General features: G+C 38.5%; 1 protein-coding gene and 1 long non-coding RNA gene across 5 annotated transcripts in view; one reads left to right on the top strand and one right to left on the bottom strand.

Moving 5' to 3' along the window:
• Positions 1 to 14,545, bottom strand: part of LOC307137492 — an 84,519-nt gene extending 69,974 nt beyond the window's left edge. Inside the window, exons 1-2 of the long non-coding RNA XR_013817916.1 lie at positions 14,178 to 14,545; positions 11,837 to 11,954 (exon numbers count right to left, since the gene is read on the bottom strand). This is a non-coding gene — a long non-coding RNA (uncharacterized lncRNA). The remainder of the gene's footprint in view (positions 1 to 11,836; positions 11,955 to 14,177) is intronic.
• olfm1b (olfactomedin 1b) overlaps positions 1 to 25,521 on the top strand; it is a 44,088-nt gene that overhangs the window by 4,190 nt on the left and 14,377 nt on the right. Inside the window, exons 1-5 of one of the 4 annotated variants that reach the window (XM_079835165.1) lie at positions 14,686 to 14,981; positions 16,024 to 16,151; positions 19,796 to 19,945; positions 21,176 to 21,331; positions 23,140 to 23,359. In XM_079835165.1, coding sequence (XP_079691291.1) covers positions 19,895 to 19,945; positions 21,176 to 21,331; positions 23,140 to 23,359 — 427 coding nt within the window. In that variant the 5' untranslated portion in view covers positions 14,686 to 14,981; positions 16,024 to 16,151; positions 19,796 to 19,894. Of the gene's footprint in view, positions 1 to 14,685; positions 14,982 to 16,023; positions 16,152 to 18,156; positions 18,671 to 19,795; positions 19,946 to 21,175; positions 21,332 to 21,850; positions 22,346 to 23,139; positions 23,360 to 25,521 lie in introns of those variants that run through there. The other 3 variants (XM_079835163.1, XM_079835164.1, XM_079835166.1) reach the window with 3 other exon arrangements.

Raw genomic sequence — 25,521 nt, 5'->3', positions numbered from 1 at the left:
GCTGTACACTCGTTATTGTGGTGCATTGTGGGATTGAATGAGTGCACTCAATAACGTCCACTATGGTCGCCCAATTTAAAGGATATAGGGGGCGATTTCGGACTCAGCCTTTGTAACTACATGGAGAGGTACTCTGCATCAGTGCCTTATGACAAAGCATCTAAACAGTAACAGTTACAAAGAAATAACATTAAGGTGCAGGTATTGTTCATTGTGATTTTAGACTTGTGTTAAAGGGTTAGTTCAACCAAAAATGAAAATTCTGTCATTAATTACTTGCCCTCATGTCGTTCGACACCCGACGAATGCTCGAGAATATGACGCAGATCCGGCGTTCGGACACATGACCCAGAAGCGATTTGTTTACAAGCAGAGGAAGACGCGCGTATCTAAGCTGTTGAATTCTACATTAGGTCTCGGTGTAGTTCTCAAAATGGGGCTTAAGTGTGCATTTCATGGATTCCCGAACGCTGGCGCTACGTCATATTCTCACGCATGCGTCGTGGAGGCACACACGGAAGACAAGAACAAGTTCGATAAAGGTGTTATTTTTTTTTTTTTTTGCGCACAAAAACTATTGTCGTCGCATCGTAAAATTATTGTAGAGTCACTGTGGTGAGATGGACTTTGTAACGACGTTTTAAGTGCCTTTTATGGGTCTTGTGAGTGTAAATGTACTGAATGCCAATGGAGGCCTATCTGAAGCCTTTCTCAGCCATCAGCTTTCAACAAAAATATCTTCATTTGTGTTCCGAATATGAACGGAGGTCTTGCGGGCGTCGAACGACATGAGGGTGATTAATGACAGAATTTTCATTTTTGGGTGAACTAACCCTTTAATATTTTAATTATTTGAGTGTTTTCCATGGTTGTGTTGACATTTTTGCCTTTATAACTGAGGGGATTATAATCAGAGGAAGGTTAAGTTTAAAATAAAAATGTTTAAATGTAAAATATTTTTCTCCTGGTCCTTATTTTAAATAGGTCATAAAACATATCAATAATTATCGATATCGACCGATATGAAACACTTATATCGTGATACAGTTTTCAGCCATATCGCCCAGCTCTAGTCAGAAATGACAAGGAGGCAGCCTCATGCAATACAAAGTTAATGGAGAGCGTCGGATTGTTGGACAGTCTCCTCCGGTCCAGAGACACAATAGCACAGAGTGGATCACCGTATCGGACCAATTTGAATTCTGCACAGAATGCTATATTTTAAAGAGATATGGAGATTAGAAACTGTAGAGAGAAAAGTTGATAAGAAGAAAAGTTGAATAACCTTTATTTCTTAAAGTGTAAGGAATACACCCTAACCATTTGCATTGATTACAGAACACCGTTTTAAACTTAAATGCCACTTGTATAACACACCTGAACGCCCACAAACACATGCACCATTCATAAAACACGACTTACAGAACACCATCCAAATCTCCTTAAATGTCACAAGGACCTTTTTAAAGATGTTTTACTACCTTTCTGGGCCTTGAAAGTGTTAATTAAATAGCTGTCTATTGAGGGGTCAGAGAGCTCTCGGATTTCATCAAAAATATCTTCATTTGTGTTCCGAAGATGAACGAAGGTCTTACGGGTTGGGAACGACATGAGGGTGAGTTATTAATGACAGAAATTTCATTTTTGGGTGAACTAACCCTTTAAATAGTAACAACTGCTGAACCTAAACACAGCTCAAGAATTCACCCACAGTACACCTACTAAACATCATGAAACACCTGCAAAAATGCCACTTACTGCACACCACCCACAAAATATCTCCTTAAATGGAAAAACCATTCGCTCACCACTAATTAAAAAAAAAAAAAAATCCCATTACACCACCTACAGAACAGCTGATGGATCTCATAGTATACTACAGATTTCTTAATCATCACCATCAGTTCACCCACTTCACTAGTTCTCAAACTGAAAACAGTATGACAGAATGAGGTCTAAAGTGGTCTCATTTTAAAAGACAGTAACATAATTTAGGTCAGAAAGCAAGTTAGGACATCATATTTCCCCCCGTCCAAGTTATGCGCCAGCCATCGATTGGATTCAAATTGATTCAACCAGCAGTTTTTCTAGAGGGCCTAATATATCTAAAAATATTCTGTATAAAAGCACTGAGTAGGTAATATTACCCAAGCTGACCCATCATTGTGTGATCATGAAAAGCACCTCAGATTGGAGGATGTTGAGTTTGTTTGACAGGAATGTTCAGGCAAATGCAGAGAAGCATCAAGCACCACTTAAAGTCCTGGAGACATAACACCAAAGTATTGTCCTCAAACTGGTAGCTCTTTCTTTACAGTATGTGTTAGTTATGTCCCATCCAAAATGTCCTGTTTTAAATAAAACATACGTCAACACAGGAAAGCAAACTACACTTGTCATGCTGGTTTCACAGATTCTCAGGTAAACCACACAAAAATGCAAGTAAAGCAACTGACAGCCAGTGATGATAATGATTTTTTTGTTGTGCAGAAAATATTCTTGTGACATGATGTTATGATGATAGAACTTTTAAAGCAAGTGATGTGCAACGACTGACAGATTTATGCCAACTTTCATTTAGCTGTTACACTGGGTTACATAATTATGAATAAATAAATACATTTTTAAATAAATAATTTTAATTTATTTAAACTATTTTATTTGATTAAAATTGTATATATTTATATTTTATAATTATTAAGTAATTCATTACTTTAATTTAATTATTTTCCACTTGAAAAAGTAAAGTATGGGATTACTCTGTATTTTTCTGTAATCTAATTACAGTTACTGTATTTATAATTGCATTAAATACTGTATAACTTCACTGGCCTGCACTGAGTCCTGACCTTCCCAATTTTTCCACATTTTGTTATGTTGCAGCCTTATTCCAAAATGGATTAAAATCATTATTTTCCTCAAAATTCTACAAACAACATAACGACAACGTCAAAGAAGTTTGTTTGAAATCTTTGCAAATATATATATGCAGCCTTTGCTCAATACTTTGTTGAAGCTTCTTTGGCACCAATTACAGCCTCAAGTCTTGTTGAGTATGATGCTACAAGCTTGGCACACCTATTTTAGGGCAATTTCTCCCATTCTTCTTCGCAGGACCTCTCAAGCTCCATCAGGTTGGATGGGGAGCGTTGGTGCACAGCCATTTTCAGATCTCTTCAGAGATTTTCAATCGGGTTCAAGTCTGGGCTCTGGCTGGGCCACTCAAGGACATTCACAGAGATGTCCCGTAGCCACTCCTTTGTTATCTTGGCTGTGTGCTTAGGGTCATTGTCCTGCTGAGGTCCAGAGCGCTCTGGAGCAGGTTTTCATTTAAGAATGTATCTGTACATTGCTGCATTCATCTTTCCCTCGATCCTGACTAGTCTCCCAGTTCCTGCCACTGAAAAACATCCCCACAGCATGATGCTGCCACCACCATGCTTCACTGTAGGGATGGTATTGGCCAGGGGATGAGCGGTGCCTAGTTTCCTCCAGACATGACGCTTGCCCTTCAGGCCAAAGAGTTCAATCTTTGTTTCATCAGATCAGAGAATTTCGTTTCTTGTGGTCTGAGAGTCCTTCAGGTGACTTTTGGCAAACTCCAGATGGCCTTTTACTGTGGAGTGGCTTCCGCCTGGTCACTCTACCATACAGGCCTGATTGGTCACCTCCCTGACTAAGGCTCTTCTCCCCCGATCGCTCAGTTTGGCCGGGCGCCAGCTCTAGGAAGAGTTCTGTTGGTTCCAAACTTCTTCTATTTACGGATGATGGAGGCCACTGTGCTCAATGGGACCTTCAATGCTGCAGACATTTTTCTGTACGATTCCCCAGATCTGTGCCTCGATACAATCCTGTCCCAGAGGTCTACAGATGATTCCTTGTACTTCATGGCTTGGTTTGTGCTCTGACATGCACTATTAACTGTGGGACCTTATATAGACAGATGTGTGCCTTTCCAAATCATGTCTAATCAACTGAATTCAAGTTGTAGAAACATCTCAAGGATGATCAGTGGAAACAGGACCACCTGAGCGTCATGGCAAAGGCTGTGAATCCTTATGTACATGTGATTTTTTTTTTTTTTTTAGTAAATTTGCAAAGATTTCAAACAAACTTCTTTCACATGGCCATTATGAGGTATTGTTTGTAGAATTGTGAGGAAAATAATGAATTTAATCCATTTTGGAATAAGGCTGTAACATAAAAAAATGTGGAAAAAGTGAAGCGCTGTGAATACTTTCCAGATGCACTGTAGACAATAGAAGAATTCTAAATAAAATGTAAAAAATAATATATAATAATAATTTATGATTTAATGTAACATCTCTCTTTAAAGGACAGTTCAAGAATAATTTATGCAATTTTATATTATTTATTTAAAAAAGGATTAAAAGTGCAGTTTCGTGCCTATTGTTCATCTGGTCGAGGATGATATGGGATTTAGAAAGTAATTAGTAAAAAGTAATGCAATACTTTTTAGAGAGTGTAATTAGTACAGTAATAGTACAGATGTAATTAGTAGCTAGTAATTAATTAGTGCTTTAGAGTAACTTACCCAACTCTGGTATATATAACATATATGAAATAATATTATATATATAAATAAAATAACTACAATAAATTATATCAACTTGTTCTCAACCTAAAACATTTTGACAGAACGAGGTCTAAAATGATCTAATTTTAAAAGTCAGTCACATAATTTAGGTCAGAATGCAAGTTGGAACATTTCCAGTATTACATATGGAGTGAAATAATATGGATTTTATTCTTCTTGCATTAACCACTTGAACCACTCTGACACGGCACGTGTTCCCTGAGTTTCAGTGGGCCTGAAGCTTCTGGTCCCAGTGCTGCTTATGCTGCCTTTTCAATTTGTGTTAATGTCCTAATCGTATTTCAGTTCAAATGTAGAATTCATTCAAACTTCCATTAACGAGAGAGAGAGAGAGAGAGAGAGAGAGAGAGAGAGAGAGAGAGAGAGAGAGAGAGAGAGAGAGAGAGAGAGAGAGAGAGAGAAAATGTATCCACATTCTAAAGCTTAGTTCCCCCAGCTATAGAATGGATGAGATTAGTTCTTGATCACCACGGTACAGATACGTGTCTTCTATGGTCTTATCACCTTCATGGAGATAAAGGTCATCACTATGGTCTCACAGAAGAGAATAATCTAGCCTGTGGATAAGAAGAATTATCATATTAGTAATGGTTCTGCCTCTAATCGATTGTGTCTGGTTTTGAGTATGAAATGGAGATAAAGGGAAAGTGTGTGTGTGTTCGTTTAAAAGGAAACACAAGCTGTTGTTTATATGATGGCATTTCACCACCCCTGACACTCATTGTTTCTCTCTAGCAATCCATAACACACACACACACACACACACACACACACACACACACACACACACACACACACACACACACACACACACACACACACTTCGTGAAATCTCTAATCGATCACTAGACAGATCTATCATCAGCATGCACTCAATCTTTATACTTGTGTTGTCCATCATAATTCTGTAGCATCTGAACTGTGAAAGGGCAAGTGTGTGTGTTCATTGTTTTAGAAAAAAAGAAAGGCCGTTCACACAGAACATGTTTTTTTTCCATTCCACTGTGCTAATTTTCTATGTAAATATGCACTAGACAATGACATTTAGTGCACTTTGAGTATCCTTTTTTTGCTATGATTACGAATGATTTGGAGAGGTGTGCTTTTACTTAGCAATCAGAAGTATGATTTTTGCCAAAAACTAGTAGCCTGGATATTATAAAGTCTTGCAGTCACTTGGGTAGGCAATTTTAACCTAAGCCACTAAGAAACCTAGAATACTGTAGTGAGTCAGAAAATCTTAGCAACCACACAGCAATACATCAGCAAACGGCCAAAACAACCAAGCAACCAAAAAGCAATATAATAAGAACCATTCAAAACACCCTATAAACACACTAACAATCACTAACTACTCTTTAGCAGCATAGCAACAACCCTGGCAGCCACCCAAAACACCGTAGCAATCAAATACCAACACACTATACACTAACATCCATTCAGAACAGCCTGGGGTATTATATATAATTTGCAGGCATCAGGTATATTGAAATCGCTTTTGAAAGCAAGCTCGTTTTTTACTTTCACTTTAAAATTTGTGATCACACGTACTCTGTGTATAGGGAGCGGCGGTACCGACCACAGGGTTTACAAGATAAGATATTTGTCAATGATGATCTGGATCTGTTGTGTATGGGGATGGAATTGTTGCATTATTCCAAATACATAGATTGAGATTTACAAATAAATGTAATGATATTCCCAAAAAATTATCAAATTCACAAATAAATGTGCTATGATTGGTCATCGCAAATGGCTGTTATCTGATTGGCTTAGGGAGACGTGGGTGGAGTCCACTTATTATACTACAAATGCACAGGAAGCGATTCTCAAAAGCAACAGAAAGTGATTCACAAATGCACATAAAGTGATTCTCAAATGCACAGGAAGCGATTCTCAAAAGCAACAGAAAGTGATTCACAAATGCACATAAAGTGATTCTCAAATGCACAGGAAGCGATTCTCAAATGCGCAGAAAGCGATTCACAAATGCACAGGAAGTGATTCACAAATGCGCAGAAAGCGATTCACAAATGCAACAGAAAGTGATAACAAATGCACAGGAAGTGATTCTGAAATGCACAGGAAGCGATTCTCAAATGCGCAGAAAGCGATTCACAAATGCACAGGAAGTGATTCTCAAAAGCACAGGAAGTGATTCACAAATGCACAGAAAGCGATTCACAAATGCACAGGAAGTGATTCACAAATGCACAGGAAGTGATTCTCAAAAGCAACAGGAAGTGATTCTCAAATGCACTGGAAGCGAATCTCAAACGCATAGGAAGCGATTCTCAAACGCATAGGAAACGATACTCAAACGCACAGGAAGCGATTCACAAACGGACAGAAAGCGATTCTCAAACGCACAGGAAGCGATTCACAAACGCTCAGGAAGCGATTCACAAACGGACAGAAAGCGATTCTCAAACGCACAGGAAGCGATTCACAAACGCTCAGGAAGCGATTCACAAACGGACAGGAAGCGATTCACAAACGGACAGGAAGCGATTCACAAACGGACAGGAAGCGATTCACAAACGGACAGGAAGCGATTCTCAAACGGACAGGAAACTATTCTCAAACGCACAGGAAGCGATTCACAAACACACAGGAAGCGATTCACAAACGCACAGGAAGCGATTCACAAACGGACAGGAAGCGATTCTCAAACGCACAGGAAGCGATTCACAAACGGACAGGAAGCGATTCACAAACGGACAGGAAGCGATACTCAAACGGACAGGAAGCTATTCTCAAACGCACAGGAAGCGATTCACAAACGGACAGGAAGCGATTCACAAACGGACAGGAAGCGATTCACAAATGCACAGAAAGTGATTCTCAAACGGACAGGAAGCGATTCACAAATGCACAGAAAGTGATTCTCAAACGCACAGGAAGCGATTCACAAACGGACAGGAAGCGATTCACAAACGGACAGGAAGCGATTCACAAATGCACAGAAAGTGATTCTCAAACGCACAGGAAGCTATTCACAAACGGACAGGAAGCAATTCACAAATGCACAGAAAGTGAATAACAAATGCACAGAAAGTGAATCACAAATGCACAGAAAGTGATTCACAAATGCACAGAAAACGATTCACAAATGCACAGAAAGTGAATCACAAATGCACAGAAAGTGATTCACAAATGCACAGAAAGTGATTCACAAATGCACAGAAAGTGATTCTCAAACGCACAGGAAGCGATTCACAAACGGACAGGAAGCAATTCACAAATGCACAGAAAGTGATTCACAAATGCACAGAAAGTGATTCACAAATGCACAGAAAACGATTCACAAATGCACATGAAGTTATTCTTAAATGCACAGGAAGTGATTCACAAATGACTGCGAGGCAGAGTTGTGTTTGTGACATAAAACACATTTATATTTTTTAATTAATTATTAATAAATTTTTTGTTTTTGTGACTGATTAATTTTTTGGAATCTTTTTACATTTATTTGCTAATCTCAATCTATACATTTGGAATAATGCAACAATTCCATCCCCATAGTTGCGCACCAAATCCTCCGCCATCGTCCTGTCAGTCATCTGTCCTTACTCTCGTCACGTGGTAAGTGAAATCTGACTCCTGCTCCACTGCGCTGTGACTCTGCAGCTCGTGCTGTATGGAGCAGAACAGACACTTTCAGTTTATAATTGTATCGTCCGGTGTCCTACTGTACTAAATGACCTATAACGAACCCTAACGACAGTGCTGCAGTAATGTAATCGGGCATTCCAACGCCCTGGCAAACACCCAAAACACCCTTGAATCTTGCCTGTGAATCTTGCATGGTTGAACACCACTCATTTTTTCTTCAAGCAAACATAAAAAATCTACCATCTGTTCTCACACACAGCACTTTCTGTCCATGTACCAAGATCGAATTTTTTTCTAAATCACAAAATATATCCCTATGTTTTGAAGCAGTAGCTGCAGACGGATATTCTATAAACTACCACTGAAAACAGCAGGAAGAACAGACTGCTTGGAGAACGCAGTGGAAACGCAGGGGCAGGGGAGAGTAAATGTTCAAACAGCAGGGCTCCGTTCCAAACACCTCTGCAGTAGCACGGGCACCAGGGCCCAGAGTCAGGCAGAGCATTTGAAGTTTCTGCAGAAGGAAACTTCTGAAAACATGGACTTCACCACCTCCTCCTCCTCCTCCTCTCTACACTGCAGAACCGTTAGGGAGGTCTCCAGCGCTCTTGCTCAGACCTATTGATAAATCACTTATATCATATGTTGGACTGTTTTTTTACACGCAGCCTGAAGCTGAAGGCTTTACTGTAGACCATTACAGATGAGTTACTGCTGCCACACTCTCCTTCTGTCCAATAGCTCAGATTCGGTTTCTGCTGGTACACTCTGAACCAACCATCATCTAGTGCTCCTGATCTACAGGATATTATCGTTTTGCTGGGGGCTGCAGAAATTGCACAGCCTTCACATGAATTATTAAAGATGATAAAAAGAACAGTGTTAAAGGGAATCCCAATTTGAGATTACGGTTTTGCTTCTGAGTAAAATTGATCGCTGTTGCCTTAGAGAACGCAGCTATAAAACATTCATATTAGACATTTACTGCAGATCTTGTTTCGGAATTAATAGCCATATGTACCTAACTCGACAGATGTGTGCTTTTGTAAAAAGAAAACCAACATGCAGATTAAAGAAGCCCACAAATTAACAAAAAAAAAAATGAAGTGCTCGCCTTCATGTCGTTTCAAACCCATATGACCCGTCTTTCTCCTGTTGAACACAAAAGCAGATGTTTGGCAGAATGTTCACGCTGCTCATTCCTACCGAAACTGAATGTGAACGGATGCGGTCAAGCTTCAAATATGACAAAAAATTAACAACACGAGGTAGTGTTGCACGATATACCGGTACTAGAAAAGTTTTGCGATACCCTGTTATTAAAAACGGTACAATATGAAATGTTATTAGTACCGGCACTCTAATAAGAGCAGTATTCTTTAATTTGTGTCGACGTGTGACAGCAGGAGTCAGGACGTGCTTGCACCGTTCACTTAACAATGGAAGCAGAACAGACAAAGAGAGCAACAAAAACGCATTTGCGAGAAAATAAAGCGTCGCTGCGCGGGACGTGCTCGCGCTGCCGGACTCTGACCTGAGGCCTTTCACTCAGACAGCATGAGATCGTGACATCCGTTTCGCGGATTATTGGGTTTGAATGGTCAAACATGGTGCACGTCCTGGCAAGTATTCAGGTAAACACAGTCGTATAGGTTTTTAGTGAACATATACAGAGGCCCTGTCCCAAATGGCACCCTAAACCCTCACGGTCTTCCTCCGAGTCCGCACTTTCACAAAGTAATGCCGCTTTGACTGCAGGGAAGAAGTCCGCTGCGTAAGTGCGCATCGAGGGCGCATATCGACCTCAAAGGGGGCGTTTGCGAGCACCCTTCTGAGACCTAAAATGACAAATGGGACACCCTGCGGTCTCGTGGACTTAACAGACACGCAGCGGCCATTGTAAGTCCACGAGACCGAAAGTGCACATGAAGTGTGCCATTTGGGACAGGGCCATTGTTGAGTGAGAAATCGGATGCGTTACAATGAATTTGGTCCGTGCAGCTCTTAAAGGGCCGGACCGCGTATTCTGTGTGATTAATGTTCATCAAACAACAAATGAAAATAGAAAACCACCCCATGCTTGACTGAATAACTTTCATATGAATTAAGAATCAGTGTATAGTTCATTTATAGAGTAGAGACTATGCAGTTTTTTATTTATTTTATTTTTTATTTAATTTCTTTCTTGGATGCTACTGTTAAATAGGCCTACTGTAGCTGAAAAATGAAGCACTGTTTTTGTCATATTGTTTGTAATTTACATTTTTGCTTACTTTTTAAAAACAAAATAAATATAAAATAAATATCTATATTGTAACTATAAATATTAAATTACTCATGAAACTATTACTATCATGAAATAAGATTTTGGTCATCCCAGCCTGTTCAGAAGTGAAAGGTTAGTGTTAACATGATTGATAATAATGTGATTATTGCAAACATCTCTGTAAGGAATGATGTTCACACTAGCATTTAGTTATTATTATATTATCATTTGTAAATAAAGAGGAGGGAGTGGTCAAAAAACAGGGCAGGATTATGCTGGCCAAGTGAGTTTTTCGTTTTTTTAAATACATTTATAAAACAATGAATAGTAAGTTCCGTCATATTATTCAATTACTTTTACTGTTTTTTGCCGTGGTACCGATTCAGTATTGTATCGAGGTATTTTAGACTGGTATCGTATCGAAGTCATAATTTTGGTTTCGTGACAACATGAAGGTGAGTAAATGGTGACAAACTATCCCTTTAAGGTTAGCTTTAACCTCATTTGTCATGGCTAAATGTTAATCAATTCACTGCCTAATCCAAGCACAATCCATTAGGGTGTCTTAACTTCATGAACCCACTCATATTTCTATAGGAAAAAACCTGTTGTCATTTATATTCTAGTGTTAATTTGCAGAGAAACAGCCAATAAACCCAATTACATTCCTCATGTTGATTAAATTAATCAACATAGACATTTGGCATTACGTTTGATTGTTTGATTCATTAGCCAAAAATTGCTTTATTGAAAAGTATTATATAGCACAGTTTCTTAATTGAAAAAGTGTCAGCTTTTATCAAGAGCCAGAAAGGAAAAGGTTGGAAATAAGTATTTAATTAACACGGTCAAGTTCACAGAGAACTAACAAGACCAAATGCAACATCGAATATGAAAAACAACCTCCCGAGGGCACTAATTTGTAGATAAGTGTCTATTTGCCAGTTACAAGTCCGAGGCCGTGACACAAGGTCAGCTAAACATTGAGAGCGTTCTAATAGGCTATGCGGAATATTTTTATGCAAAACATCATCCTACCATGTGCGGTGGATATGTTGCTCATTAATCGGAAATAAAAACAAGCCAATGTGATTCAAGTTGCATTGTTCATTGGCGCACACACACACACACACACACACACACACACACACACACATCTCAAGGCCAAACAAATTCAAGTGATTTGTACTGAAGTGACCTTCTGTTTCTATGGCTCTATCATTCATTCACTCCATCCCTTTTATGTCTCTCTCCATCTCCTCACACACAAAATGCAACCAGTGTGCTTACCACGTTATCTACAAGGAGGTCATCTTTAACTGTCATCGATTACTCACCTCTGAGTTGCTCTAAACCTCCGTTTTCTTTCGTGGAGCACCAAAGGAGACGTTCAGCAGAATATCTGAGCTGCTCACTTCCATACAATTAAAGCAGGGGGAGACTTGAACTGTTGAGCTGTAAAAATGCGAAGAAAACACATTATAAAAGTATTCAATTTGACTAAATTTCAAGCTTGCCATAGACACCGTTCAATTGCATTGTATGGAAAAGAACACCTGGGATATTCTGTTAAAAATAACTCTTTTTGTGTTCTATCGGAAAACGGAACTCATACAGGTGAGAGAGAGTAAATGATGGCAGAACTAGTCCTTTAAAGGCCAGTACAGAAAGACCGGATCATTGTGGATCCAACAAGCAAACAAAAGTGTGTGTGTGTGTGTGTGTGTGTGTATGAGTGTGTAATAGACAGTGACAGGCCCGGAAAGAATATCTGCCCTAGATTCAGTGTTTTAGATGTTTTCTGTGTGATGTTTTATTAAAGTGAAGTTGGATATGCTGACAGAGACACAACTGGATGCCTGACACTCCCTGAATCTCTCTCTCTCTCTCTCTCTCTCTCTCTCTCTCTCTCTCTCTCTCTCTCTCTCTCTCTCTCTCTCTCTCTCTCTCTCTCTCTCTTCTCTCAAAGGTCAGTCTGTGTAAAGTGCCGTACCTTTAACGTATTTATGTTTTTAAATTCAAAATAGCAGTTTATTTTAGACAAAAAATCTGGATTATTTATTAAACAACCGAGAATACATATTTAAAAACATTTAGGTATGTTTAAAAGCTAAAAGACAAATAAGATATGAATGCATTTCATGTGAACACAATAAAAACTATCCTGAACTGTATTCTCTGGACAATGGTATATATATATATATATATATATATATATATATATATATATATATATATATATATATATATATATATATATATATATATATATATATATATATATATATATATATATATATATATATATATATATATATATATATATATATATATATATATGATAGTTTTGAGTATTTTGTCACATGCTGTATGTTTTATATTTTGTCATTTTAAACTAAAACTTTATGCTCTCTTCTACATTGTTCAGCAATAGACCCTTTTCACAGACTGTGATGACGCGTTTTCATTTTCGTAAATCCTGCAACGTTTTTTGTATTTTAAATTTTTTTCTTTTTATGTATACTTTTGCATCAAATTACAAAAAAACAAGTTACCGCTGCTGTGAGGGTGTTTCTAATGCAGTGTCTATAACATCTTTCTCTCTTTTCACTGCCGTTATCAATCTCACTCTTTTTTTCCCTCTTTTTGAAAGTTGTGAAATCACTATTGTGGCGTTTTTCTTTTGCTATTTGAGCAAATGGGGACACAAAAAATATATTTAATGTATTCTCTCATTCACAACTATAATAGTTAACCCAACTATGATGACTTGCGCTCTGAGAAACCCGGAAATGTGAAACTGGGTCTATACCTATTAAATATATTTCAAAGGAAAAATAACATTCTTAAATCTAAACTGCAGGGGGCATATAAAGTTCCAACATACTACTTATAATTTAATTTAAAACACCCCTTTTGGTTTATTGTATTATTTGTTCGTTTTATTGTGATGTTTCTGTTGTTACTGGTTAAGTGTTGTTATATTCCGAGATTTGATTATGTACATTGTTTGTTTGTTTGTAAAGTGGAAGTATAAAAAAATTCAACATACAACCTGAACTGTATCTCTTTTCCTGGGAAATAACAGTAAAAGAAAATATCCCAAAGCTTTTATGCAGCCTAAACTTACTTGTACACACACACACACACACACACACACACACACACACACACACACACACACACACACACACACACACACACACACACAAAATAAATAAATAAGAAGAAACAAATAAAACTACCCTGAGAAATATTCACTGGAGTAAGAAGTGACAAACAGTTCCCGGTCTCCCCAGTTTATTAATATGATGAGGTTATTTTTGGTATCAGGATTCATGCACATCTACCTATGACGAGTTTCGCACCTACTGTGTCACGACTACTCACTGGCATCGTGTCTAGGTCTGTGAACAATAGGTGTTAAAACCTGATAAGCTTCATGAGCGCGTGCACGGGTTGAAGCGCTATTTTTAGCACGAGTGTAATGTTTGTTAATAGATTTAACGTAAAAAAACATCATTAATCTTGACAAACTATATATCATTCTAAAGGTCTAAACCTCAAGCATCGAGGACAGACCACTGTTTTTCATTGAAAAGCTTATAACGGCTGTATTTTTGCATCAATGTAAGCAATACACATCAACGATTTTATAAATAAAAACAGAGTACATACCTTTAGTGTCCTAATTACGAGCCACACACGCATCCATTGCAAACAATTCCAGAACGAATGGAAAGGTGAGGGTCCACTGAATAACATCCCATAGAGCATTTTAATCCAACGAAACAATAACGGTGTAATATTGATGGTTAATCCTTTGTTTACATTGCATTTCTGCGGAGCGAAGTATCATACTAGACTGTTATGCAATAAAATAATGCACCAAAAACAGTCTCCCGGTAGAATAAAGTGGCATGGGTTTAAAGCTTAGAATGTTACGAACAAAATCCAACTAACCCCACTCAAAAACATGCAAAGATAGCCGCGATATAGTCAAAAATATCCAACCATAGCGATCGTTTTATCTGATGTCATGACGTGCTCATCCAATGATAATGTCTGTTTATCTGGAGCCAATAAAAGCATTGAATCGTCATGACTGACAGAAAATGTAGCCAATGAGCACACGATTCCAACGAGACCTTGCATGTGTATGTTTGTCACATGGGCGTGAATATTTATTCATCTGAATGTGCCAATGTGGCGCTATCTCCGACGAGATGCTGCGAGCCTGACACCCCCCATCTGACAGCTAAAAGCTAACGCGCTAGTAAACAAACAGAGGTCTCTTTGTAGTAACTGTTTGCTAATCTTACTAACTGGACGGAATGTATTATCCAATGGATCGTCAAAAGAAGTTTTTATTGGGCTGAAGATGCTTTATTTGAGCTCACTCGAAGCAGCGATGTGAAAAAGGAGAGTGAACACAGCGGTGACGGTGCTTGTTGACAGAGAAGTTGATCCAATAACATACCGGTGAGTTGCTATGTGTAGTTGTTTATGTATATTGAGAATGTGTGTGAGAATGTATGTATTTTATTGTTTCTGTGTGCTAGAAAAAATGCAATATACCAGTATGCATTATACATATGCTGATATTTTGCATTTTTCCTAGCACACATGGGGAAAAAGTATATAATTTTTCCCCATGTGTGTGTAAATAAAACATATATATATATAACACATGTAATTGTTTATATATATATATATATATATATATATATATATATATATATATATATATATATATATATATATTGAGACTGTATTTATTTTATGTTTTTCCTGTGTGCTAGAAAAATTACAATATACCAGTATGCATTATACATATGCTGATATTTTGCATTTTTCCTAGCACACATGGGGAAAAAGTATATATAATTTTTCCCCATGTGTGTGTAAATAAAACATATATATATATATAACACATGTAATTGTTTATATATATATATATATATATATATATATATATATATATATATATATATATATATTGAGACTGTATTTATTTTATGTTTTTCCTGTGTGCTAGAAAAATTACAATATACCAGTATAGATTATACATATACTGATATTTAGCATTTTTTCTAGCGCACACAGAAAAAAAAAAATATATATATATAATATATAAAATGCATTTTTTTTCCCCTGTGCTACAAAAACAAATTGACGAAAAAAGAAAAGTTCTGGACGGCCGACCATCTGTGTGATTGTTGAATGCTCACTGTTTCACCGGCCATTATATTGATTGTAGGACTGTGTGAGAATGTATAGGTGGCCATCAATATGAATGCTCACTGTATAGCCGGCCGTTAGATTGATGCTTGGGCTGTGTGAGAATGTATGGGCCGCCGTCAATATGAATGCTGTCTAACCGACTGCCCATCAGTTTCATTGTTCATGGGATGGCCTGTAATTAGAGTGAATAATGACAGTGTGATTGTTGATTGAATGGGCAAACTATACAGAAATAGGACATGCAGTGCTAATTCTCATTCCTTTCCTTGCCATTCTACAGGCATCAGGTTGAGTCTTCAGATGAGCTATGGCATCCAAGCACCAGCCAACCAGCAGAAAAGAGAAGAACGCTTTCAGATTCTTCAAGATCTGCACTTGCTGTTGTAGACCTGAATCCGCCAGTAAAAGGCCAGTAAATGTTTTTTTTTTTTACATTTGCAAATTGTGTGTGTTTTTATAGCTATATATTTATATTATATTGTTATTTATATTACTAGTTATATTTATAGTTATTATACTTATATTACTTGTTGTATTTTCAGTTGCAAAGAAGTTTAGCTCTTTTTTATTAATATTTCATTTTTATTATATTTTTATAAGTTCTGTTGTACAAATAAATCACTAATACAAAGTCTTATGGTTCTGCCTATTATTTTATAGTTGAAAAAGCTTTCAAGCATCATATATGATGGCTAAAACAGCTTGCAGTACACTTCATAACATTAGGTTATCAAGTCTCCTGTAGGTTTCTTGGCACCTGGACATATTCTTAGAAAAAAGCATGCAGGAACCCCATTTTTCATGATATCTTCGTCAAATTTTAAATATAAACTGATGAGACTTTTGCCTTTCAATTCATTAACTAACTGGATTCCTCCAGGCTTATTTTCATATATTTTTACATCAAATAATAAAGTGTTCATTGTAGCACAAATCATCTTCAAGACACTTCAACTTCTATAACTGTTTGTCTTTCTAAGTTTTTTTCTACTTTAATGTTTGGGTAATAAACTGTAAAGTGTCTTCTTTTTAAAGATGTCTAAATTGTGCATGTAGTGCAAATTGTTTAGCAACTGCAATTGTTTTAGTTGGGAGATGTCATTTCTGGGGATGTGCCTCAAGCAGGCGGAGGGAGAAATGGAACAGACATAGTCTTGGAAAAAAGCTTGCAGGAACCACATTTTTCATTATATCTTCCTCAAACTTGAAATATAAACTGATAAGTCGTGTGGCTTTCAATCCATAACTGAACTGGATTCCTCCAGGTCTATTTTCATATATTTTTACATGAAATAATACAACATTCTGTGTAGTGCAAATAATTTTTGAGGCATTTCAACTATTATAATTTTTTATCTGTTTGAGAATTATCAACTCTGATTGCTTTTTAGTAGAGTCCCAAGTGTCTTCTTTCCAAAGATACCTTAATTGTGCCTGTAGCACACTGTTCTCAGGAGCTATAATTGTTTTAATTCAGGTAGGTCGTTTTCAGCTGTGAGCCCCAAAGTGGGGTTGCAGTTTAACAGGTTAACCAAGTGATGCGTGAGACTGCACACTGCTCGTTCTGCCATACTGCCAGATAATAGTCGGTGTTGCATCACAGTACCGCGGATCACAACACGGGGGCGCTAGAGTCATTCTAATGCAAAAGAGTAAATGCACTTACGGCTCTGGGTGTGCATGATGCGCTCTCGCGCGGATCGTCTCCGGGACTCTGTCTCTCTAATATATTCCAGTTTTCAATAACCATCTACGCATGTGCATGTCAGAATTGATATAGTTTAAGGCTGCAATAAAGATATTCCAACCACTATGCTCTTTATGTTTACCTTTATTTCCCAGTAGTTTATATGAGAAATATGTCCTCTGATGTCTCTTGTGAGATCTTTAACCCATACTATTTATGAAAAAAGTGACTTATGCTGGGCGCGTTTTAAAATAACACTTTAAACATTTCAGTAACCACAAGTGACATGAGACGCTCGTGAACAGAAGTAGCGTTTAAATATTAAAATAGGCCTATACCAGATTGAAATATAACCCACCTAAAAAAAAAAAAAGTTGACACTTAACTGTGCTTAAAGACAACTTTGGTGGCGCGAGAAGAAAAGAAAACTGACAGAATTGTCTTCCATGAAAGTCTTTGTGTAATGTGCACACTGGTGACAGTTAAGATGGTTATAATAGGGGAAGAGCGCGTGAGAAATGGGATCATTATTCATTCCCGTTGACCCGGAATGGGGCGTGACATTGGGATGTTTCGTTTACAACCTTCCTGGGCGCGTGGTTATGACAATATCGGGCCATTAACGCGATCCGATGCCAAGTGCAAATCCCTGGTGGCGCGTCTCGTGAGCGCAGGGGCGCTTCACGCTCCGCTTATATAGGAGCGCGTGGCGCCGCCTCCTTTCTCATCCACGGAGAGCAGTCGGCGTGTACAGTTGTAATCCATCCCGAGTAATTCACTTGCGTTGGGAAGGCGGACCAATAAGGGCGTGAACGCACACAAAAGAGGCTCGGATAACAGTAAAGACACAGACGGGACCAGCGCGGAGACGAGGGTCACCACTGCGCGGTTTTCATCACTTTACCTACACCGGACTCCATTTAACCAACGGCATAAATCAAGATGAGCACCATGAGACCGTCCGAACCGGGACCGTTAGAGGAGATGATGCGGATGATGGTGATGCACGAGGCGTTTACGGGCAGCGATGCTCGCCGTTACGGTTCCCCGGTGGCTTGTGTAGAATGAGAGTTTGGGTCAGCGCGCAGAGATGTCGGTGCCTTTGCTGAAGATCGGTGTGGTGCTCAGCACCATGGCCATGATCACCAACTGGATGTCCCAGACTCTGCCATCACTGGTAGGGCTCAACACCACCAAGCTGACCGCGGCGCAAGGTGGCTATCCGGACCGGAGTATAGGAGTAAGTGTCGGGTTATTTTCCCTGAACATTCAAATGAAAAGTTCAGATATTAAGCATTTAACATGTGAAAAAAAATCCAGTCGCGCGTATAGCAACGCGATTCAACTCCTGGTTTTTGTCAGCATTTTAGGGGGTGTTCACACGGGGGCGTTATTTTGCATTCTGCACTATTCTTTAAATTTTAATTTTCGAATGCAGGAACGCGTCTTGTGCGCGCGCCTCCTTGCGCGTTCTTTCTCGTTTTCAGAAAGTGCCATTCCCAGACATGCTGCTCGATGTCGTGGAATTTCGAATTCGAACGCTAGCTTGTGAATATTAACATTTGCAATGTTTTATTTTTATTTTATTTTTAATGAACAAAAACTGTGTGTCAGTGAATATCAGGAGCTTTTTATTTTTGTTTGAGATTCAGAAAAGTGCATTCAAAGAGTAATAGAGACGCTTTTGTCAAACTTGGCACACCGTCTTGTGTCTCGTAGCGTTCAGGAACGCAAGAACGTGTCATGTGTGAGAACATTCTTGTGTTCAAAAACAGCATAACTGAACGGAACAAAGTACATCACCGACATTTAAAAACAGATGTGACGCAATTGTGTAGTTCTTCCATAGATCTGTCATTTTCACTTTGACAATTTTAATATTAATATAACTTCTAATATTAACAAATATAACATGAAAAGACGGCAAAGCTGAGAGAATCAAAGTCTATTTGCAGTGTGGTAATACTCCATAAGTACACCATTGGTTTGGAGATTTAGGACTCCTGCACCAGCGGAAGTTCATCAGTCCTCCATCTGTTCCTCACTCTCACCACAGACTGTGTTTGGATCTGTGTCTGTAACACGAGCTCAAGAATGACAGCTCACTCTAACAGCTGTCAGTCAAATACAACTATACAGTTGTGTGCGTGTGAATGAGACTGATATGTGTCTTGGATGCAATGCTGCTGCATTCTGATTGGCAGGTGGGGGTATGGGCGTGGTCTGATGTGGCACGAGCAGATGGGGTTTTGTGTAATCTTATGCCAAGTGTTTGTAATGCCAATGAGTGTGAAATCATAAATGAGACTTTAGATGTTGTAACACTGCTAAGATCACCCTTCCCTTTCTCTCTCCCCTCTCACAGGTTTTACCCGCTAACCCAGAGGAGTCCTGGCAGGTGTACAGCTCGGCTCAGGACAGCGAGGGCAGGTGTGTGTGTACGGTCGTTGCACCTCAGCAGACCATGTGCTCGAGAGACGCCCGCACCAAACAACTCCGCCAACTACTGGAGAAGGTGACCTCCCGACCCATAATGCTCTACTGGTTTGCCCTTGGGCATCACGTTACCATTAATGCAAAGTTGCCACAGACACCGAATCTCTGACAACCAGAGCTTTCCTCCTGAGATCAGAGTGACCTAGAGGCATGAGCCTAACAACAATATCATTCACATACAAACACACAGAGTTAATGAGCTCCTCTGGAACACGGCAGGCGCAGAGGCAAACAGCCTTACCTCAGAAACACAATGATGCAACTCCTCGGACACATCAAATGTTTAGCTGACGTGGAATAGCTGCAGACCTCACTCGTTTTCTGAAGGTCGCTATGTTCATTATATACAGATGTTTTTAGAGTAGTTATATTTAGACGTTCATTCAAAATAAGATGATCATGATCTCAAACATGATTTGATAACAGTCCAAATACCACCATGTCAAATTATTAGAAAAAAGAAATAAATAATATTATATATATATATATATATATATAGTATTTTGAAAAAAGTAACACACACACACACACACATATATATATATAGTAACATTAATACAAAAATATTTATATATATAGATTGCTGCTGTCAAACCGATTAATCGCATCTAACATAAAAGTTTGTGCGCGCGTGTGTGTGTATGTATGTGTGTATATATAATAATAATAAATAAATAATATACATATATACACACACATTCGTGCTGTTAAATCAATTAATCACGATTAATCCCATCTATATATATGTATATAAAATATACATATATACACACACATTCGTGCTGTTAAATCAATTAATCGCGATTAATCCCATCTAACATAAAAGTTTGTGCGCATGTGGGTGTGTGTGTATATATATATATATATATATATATATATATATATATATATATATATATGTACACACACATATACACACATACATATATTATATACATATAAACATACACACACACGCACACATATATATTTGAGTTGTCAAATCGATTAATCACGATTAATCACATTATAAAAGTTTGTGTTTATATATTATATGTGTACATACATTTATATGTATATATGTGTGTGCATACACACACATATATGTATACACACATATACATATATGTACACACATATATTATATAAATACAAATTTTTCTGTTAGATGTGATTAATCGATTTGACAATTTCAATAATTTTATGAAATGTTTATTTTACAAAACACATTATAGCTCTAATACTTGTGTGCGTATGTGTGTGTGTTTAGGTGCAAAACATGACGCAATCAATCCAAGTATTGGACCAGCGGACCCAGAGGGACCTGCAGTACGTGGTGAAGATGGAAGATCAACTCCGCGGCCTGGAGACCAAATTCAGACAGGTGGAAGAGAACCACAAACAAAACATCGCCAAGCAATACAAGGTAAACACACACTTATATACAAGCACTGCACATATTTCACATGAATCCACACCTAAGCCCATATGGATACAGCGCACACACACACACACACTACAGCTTGCATGCACACCTATAAATGCTTGTGTGATTTCTGTGAAATGTGCAGACCTGTCTGATTCCATCCAAACGATTAGTGAACTTTTGCAAATGTAATATTTGTATTTTTTGGAGCAAAAATTAAATCAAAATTGAATAATTATAATAATAAAAAAAAAATACATTTAAGCAAGGAAAACTATAATTAAACAATAAAGGATCTGCACATTTCAGTTTCTATAATGTATCAATCAAAACGTCCCGTGACAAACACTTTGATACTACGTGACATGCATGCAATGTAATATTGTTTGCACTCTGTAACACAAGCCTGCGTGTGCAAGTACATGAGTGTGTGCGTGTGTGACTGTGAGAGCACGTGAATGTGTTAGATAGGTTAGCGAGTTAGCTCCCTGTGCTGAGTGTGTTGTTTCTTGCTTGCAGGGCTAACTATAAAGACATGATAGGAGAGCCAGAGGCCAGAAGAGGCAGGTCTAACCCACGATTGGCTGAAGTGGGCGTCAATCATGCTGTTTATGTCACGATTCTCATATTCTATACGACATTAGCTGTAAGAAACACTCCTCCCCCTCCCTTATCCAACCTCCAATCAGATCTCCTCCTGCATGCTACTCTAAAGAATTGTTACGTTTTATTTATATGGTCTACATTATTTAGTTTCATTGATATATTGCTATTATTATTACTACTACTACCACCATTATTATTCTCATCTTTGCTAGTGTTGCTTAAGTTTTTTTTATTATTACTCTTATTATTTGTCACTATGAATCCTTGGTTTTTGAAGTAATATGCGTTTTTGAAGTAATGAATTTAATCTTAACATCACATTGTTGTATGTGAGTTGTAATTTCAGCATGTGTCCCTTTCTGCTGTTGCATTCTAAACGATAACTAATAAAGTCTTTTCCCAATTGTTTACCGTGTTCAGAGCGCTTGATTTCGTCGATAAATGTTTGTAGATCTATCATTTTTATACGAATCTCAGTAGTTTTACTGCAGCTCGGCCTCTGGTCTCTCACTGGCTCTACAAGCACACACACACGCACACACACACATTTTATGGGGACTTTCCATAGAAATAATGATTTTGATACTGTACAAACTGTATGTTCTGTCCCCTAACCCTAACTCTACCCCTAAACCTACCCATCACAGAAAACCTTCTCATTTTTACATTTTCAAAAAACATCACTTAGTATGATTTAGAAGCTGTTTTCTTCATGGGGACCAAAAAACATCCCATAACGAAGGGTTTACCAGGACCACATAAACATGACCTTCACAAAGAAGATCTATGCAATTTTGCGATCACCCAACATCAGTACCTGACCTCACTGATGCTCAGGAGCAAATCACTGCATCGCATCCGCATCTAGTAAAACCTTCCCAGAGGAGTAGCTGTTATTAGTAAGCTGTAATCCAAGCAAAAGAAGGACTAACTCATTATAAATGCTAATGGTTCTGAAATTAAAATCACATTTTGATGTGGTGTCCACATACGTTGGGGCATTTATAGTATTCTATAAGAAATTAATTTGCTGTAAACATTTATTGTCAAGAGTTTGCAGATGAACGAAGACACAGATCAATGCATACACCTTCATGTACAACACTATTTTTCAAATCAATATAGTCAGCAAGGGTTCAGACAGGCTTCACACTGAACAAGTAAGCCAGACTTTCCAACTTTCCCACGTTACGTATTTGCAGGCCATAAAGGCAAAAATGGCGGAGCTGCGTCCGCTAATCCCCGTCCTCGAGGAGTACAAAGCTGACGCCCGGCTGGTTCAGCAGTTTAAGGAGGAGGTGCAGAACTTGACAGCCAGCCTCGGCCTCCTCCAGCAGGAGATGGGAGCCTACGACTACGATGACCTGCACTCCCGCGTGGTTAGTCTAGAGGAGCGGCTACGCGCATGCATGCAGAAGCTCGGTAAGACACACAACACAGTTAACATAGACATACTTGTTTTCTCAAAATGATCCTTGATTGACATCACTTATTCATTCTGGTATTCTGAGTGTACAAAATAAGTATACATTAACCATTCACCTTCATGTTGTTCCAAACCCGCAAGACATTTGTTCATCTTCAGAACACAAATGAAGATCTTTTTGATGAAATCTGAGAGCTTTCTGACCCCTCCATAGACAGCTACAGAACTATCACTGTGACGCTGAAACTAATCCATATGAATTGAGCGGTTTATGCCAAATTTTCTGAAGAGGCACGATCACTTTATATGATGAACAGACTGAATTTTGTTCACATTTAAATATTTATCAGTGAACCTAAACAGAAGCTCAACCGAACCTGCTTGACACTCAAGAGAATGAACCTCATTGGTTCTCGTGGAAGCTCAAACGTGATGCGTAACACGAGAATGAACCTCATTTGTTCTTGCTAAAGCTCAAACGTGCTGCGTAACACAAGAATGAACCTCATTGGTTCTTTAGAAAGCTAAAACGTGCTGCGTAACACGAGAATGAACCTCATTGGTTCTTTAGAAAGCTCAACACGTGCTGTGTAACACGAGAATGAACCTCATTGGTTCTTGCTGAAGCTCAAACGTGCTGCGTAACACGAGAATTAACCTCATTGGTTCTTTAGGAAGCTCAAACGTGCTGCGTAACACGAGAATGAACCTCATTGGTTCTTTAGAAAGCTCAAACATGCTGTGTAACACGAGAATGAACCTCATTGGTTCTTGCTGAAGCTCGAACATGCTGCGTAACACGAGAATGAACCTCATTGGTTCTTTAGAAAGCTCAAACGTGCTGCGTAACACAAGAATGAACCTCATTGGTTCTTTAAAAAGCTCAAACGTGCTGCGTAACACAAGAATGAACCTCATTGGTTCTTTTGAAAGCTCAAACGTGCTGTGTAACACAAGAATGAACCTCATTGGTTCTTGCTGAAGCTCAAATGTGCTGCGTAACACAAGAATGAACCTCATTGGTTCTTTAGAAAGCTCAAACGTGCTGTGTAACACGAGAATGAACCTCATTGGTTCTTTAGAAAGCTCAAACGTGCTGTGTAACACGAGAATGAACCTCATTGGTTCTTTAGAAAGCTCAAACGTGCTGTGTAACACGAGAATGAACCTCATTGGTTCTTGCTGAAGCTCAAACATGCTGCGTAACACGAGAATTAACCTCATTGGTTCTTTAGAAAGCTCAAACGTGCTGCGTAACATGAGAATGAACCTCATTGGTTCTTTAGAAAGCTCAAACGTGCTGCGTAACATGAGAATGAACCTCATTGGTTCTTTAGAAAGCTCAAACGTGCTGCGTAACACGAGAATGAACCTCATTGGTTCTTTAGAAAGCTCAAACGTGCTGCGTAACACGAGAATGACCCTCATTGGTTCTTTAGAAAGCTCAAACGTGCTGCGTAACACAAGAATGAACCTCATTGGTTCTTGCTGAAGCTCAAACATGCTGCGTAACACGAGAATTAACCTCATTGGTTCTTTAGAAAGCTCAAACGTGCTGTGTAACACGAGAATGAACCTCATTGGTTCTTTAGAAAGCTCAAACGTGCTGTGTAACACGAGAATGAACCTCATTGGTTCTTGCTGAAGCTCAAACGTGCTGCGTAACACAAGAATGAACCTCATTGGTTCTTTAGAAAGCTCAAACGTGCTGTGTAACACGAGAATGAACCTCATTGGTTCTTGCTTAAGCTCAAACATGCTGCGTAACACGAGAATTAACCTCATTGGTTCTTTAGAAAGCTCAAACGTGCTGCGTAACATTAGAGAGAACCTCATTAGTTCTTTAGAAAGCTCAAACGTGCTGCGTAACACAAGAATGAACCTCATTGGTTCTTGCTGAAGCTCAAACATGCTGCGTAACACGAGAATTAACCTCATTGGTTCTTTAGAAAGCTCAAACGTGCTGTGTAACACGAGAATGAACCTCATTGGTTCTTTAGAAAGCTCAAACGTGCTGCGTAACACAAGAATGAACCTCATTGGTTCTTGCTGAAGCTCAAACATGCTGCGTAACATGAGAATGAACCTCATTGGTTCTTGCAGAAGCTCAAACGTGCTGCGTAACATGAGAATGAACCTCATTGGTTCTTGCAGAAGC

The sequence above is a fragment of the Gobio gobio genome (genome assembly GCF_949357685.1).
Source record: "Gobio gobio genome assembly, chromosome: 14".
Taxonomy (NCBI): domain Eukaryota; kingdom Metazoa; phylum Chordata; class Actinopteri; order Cypriniformes; family Gobionidae; genus Gobio; species Gobio gobio.
The sequence above is the reverse complement of the archived record's forward strand: the minus strand, read 5'-3'. Positions and strand labels throughout refer to the sequence as shown.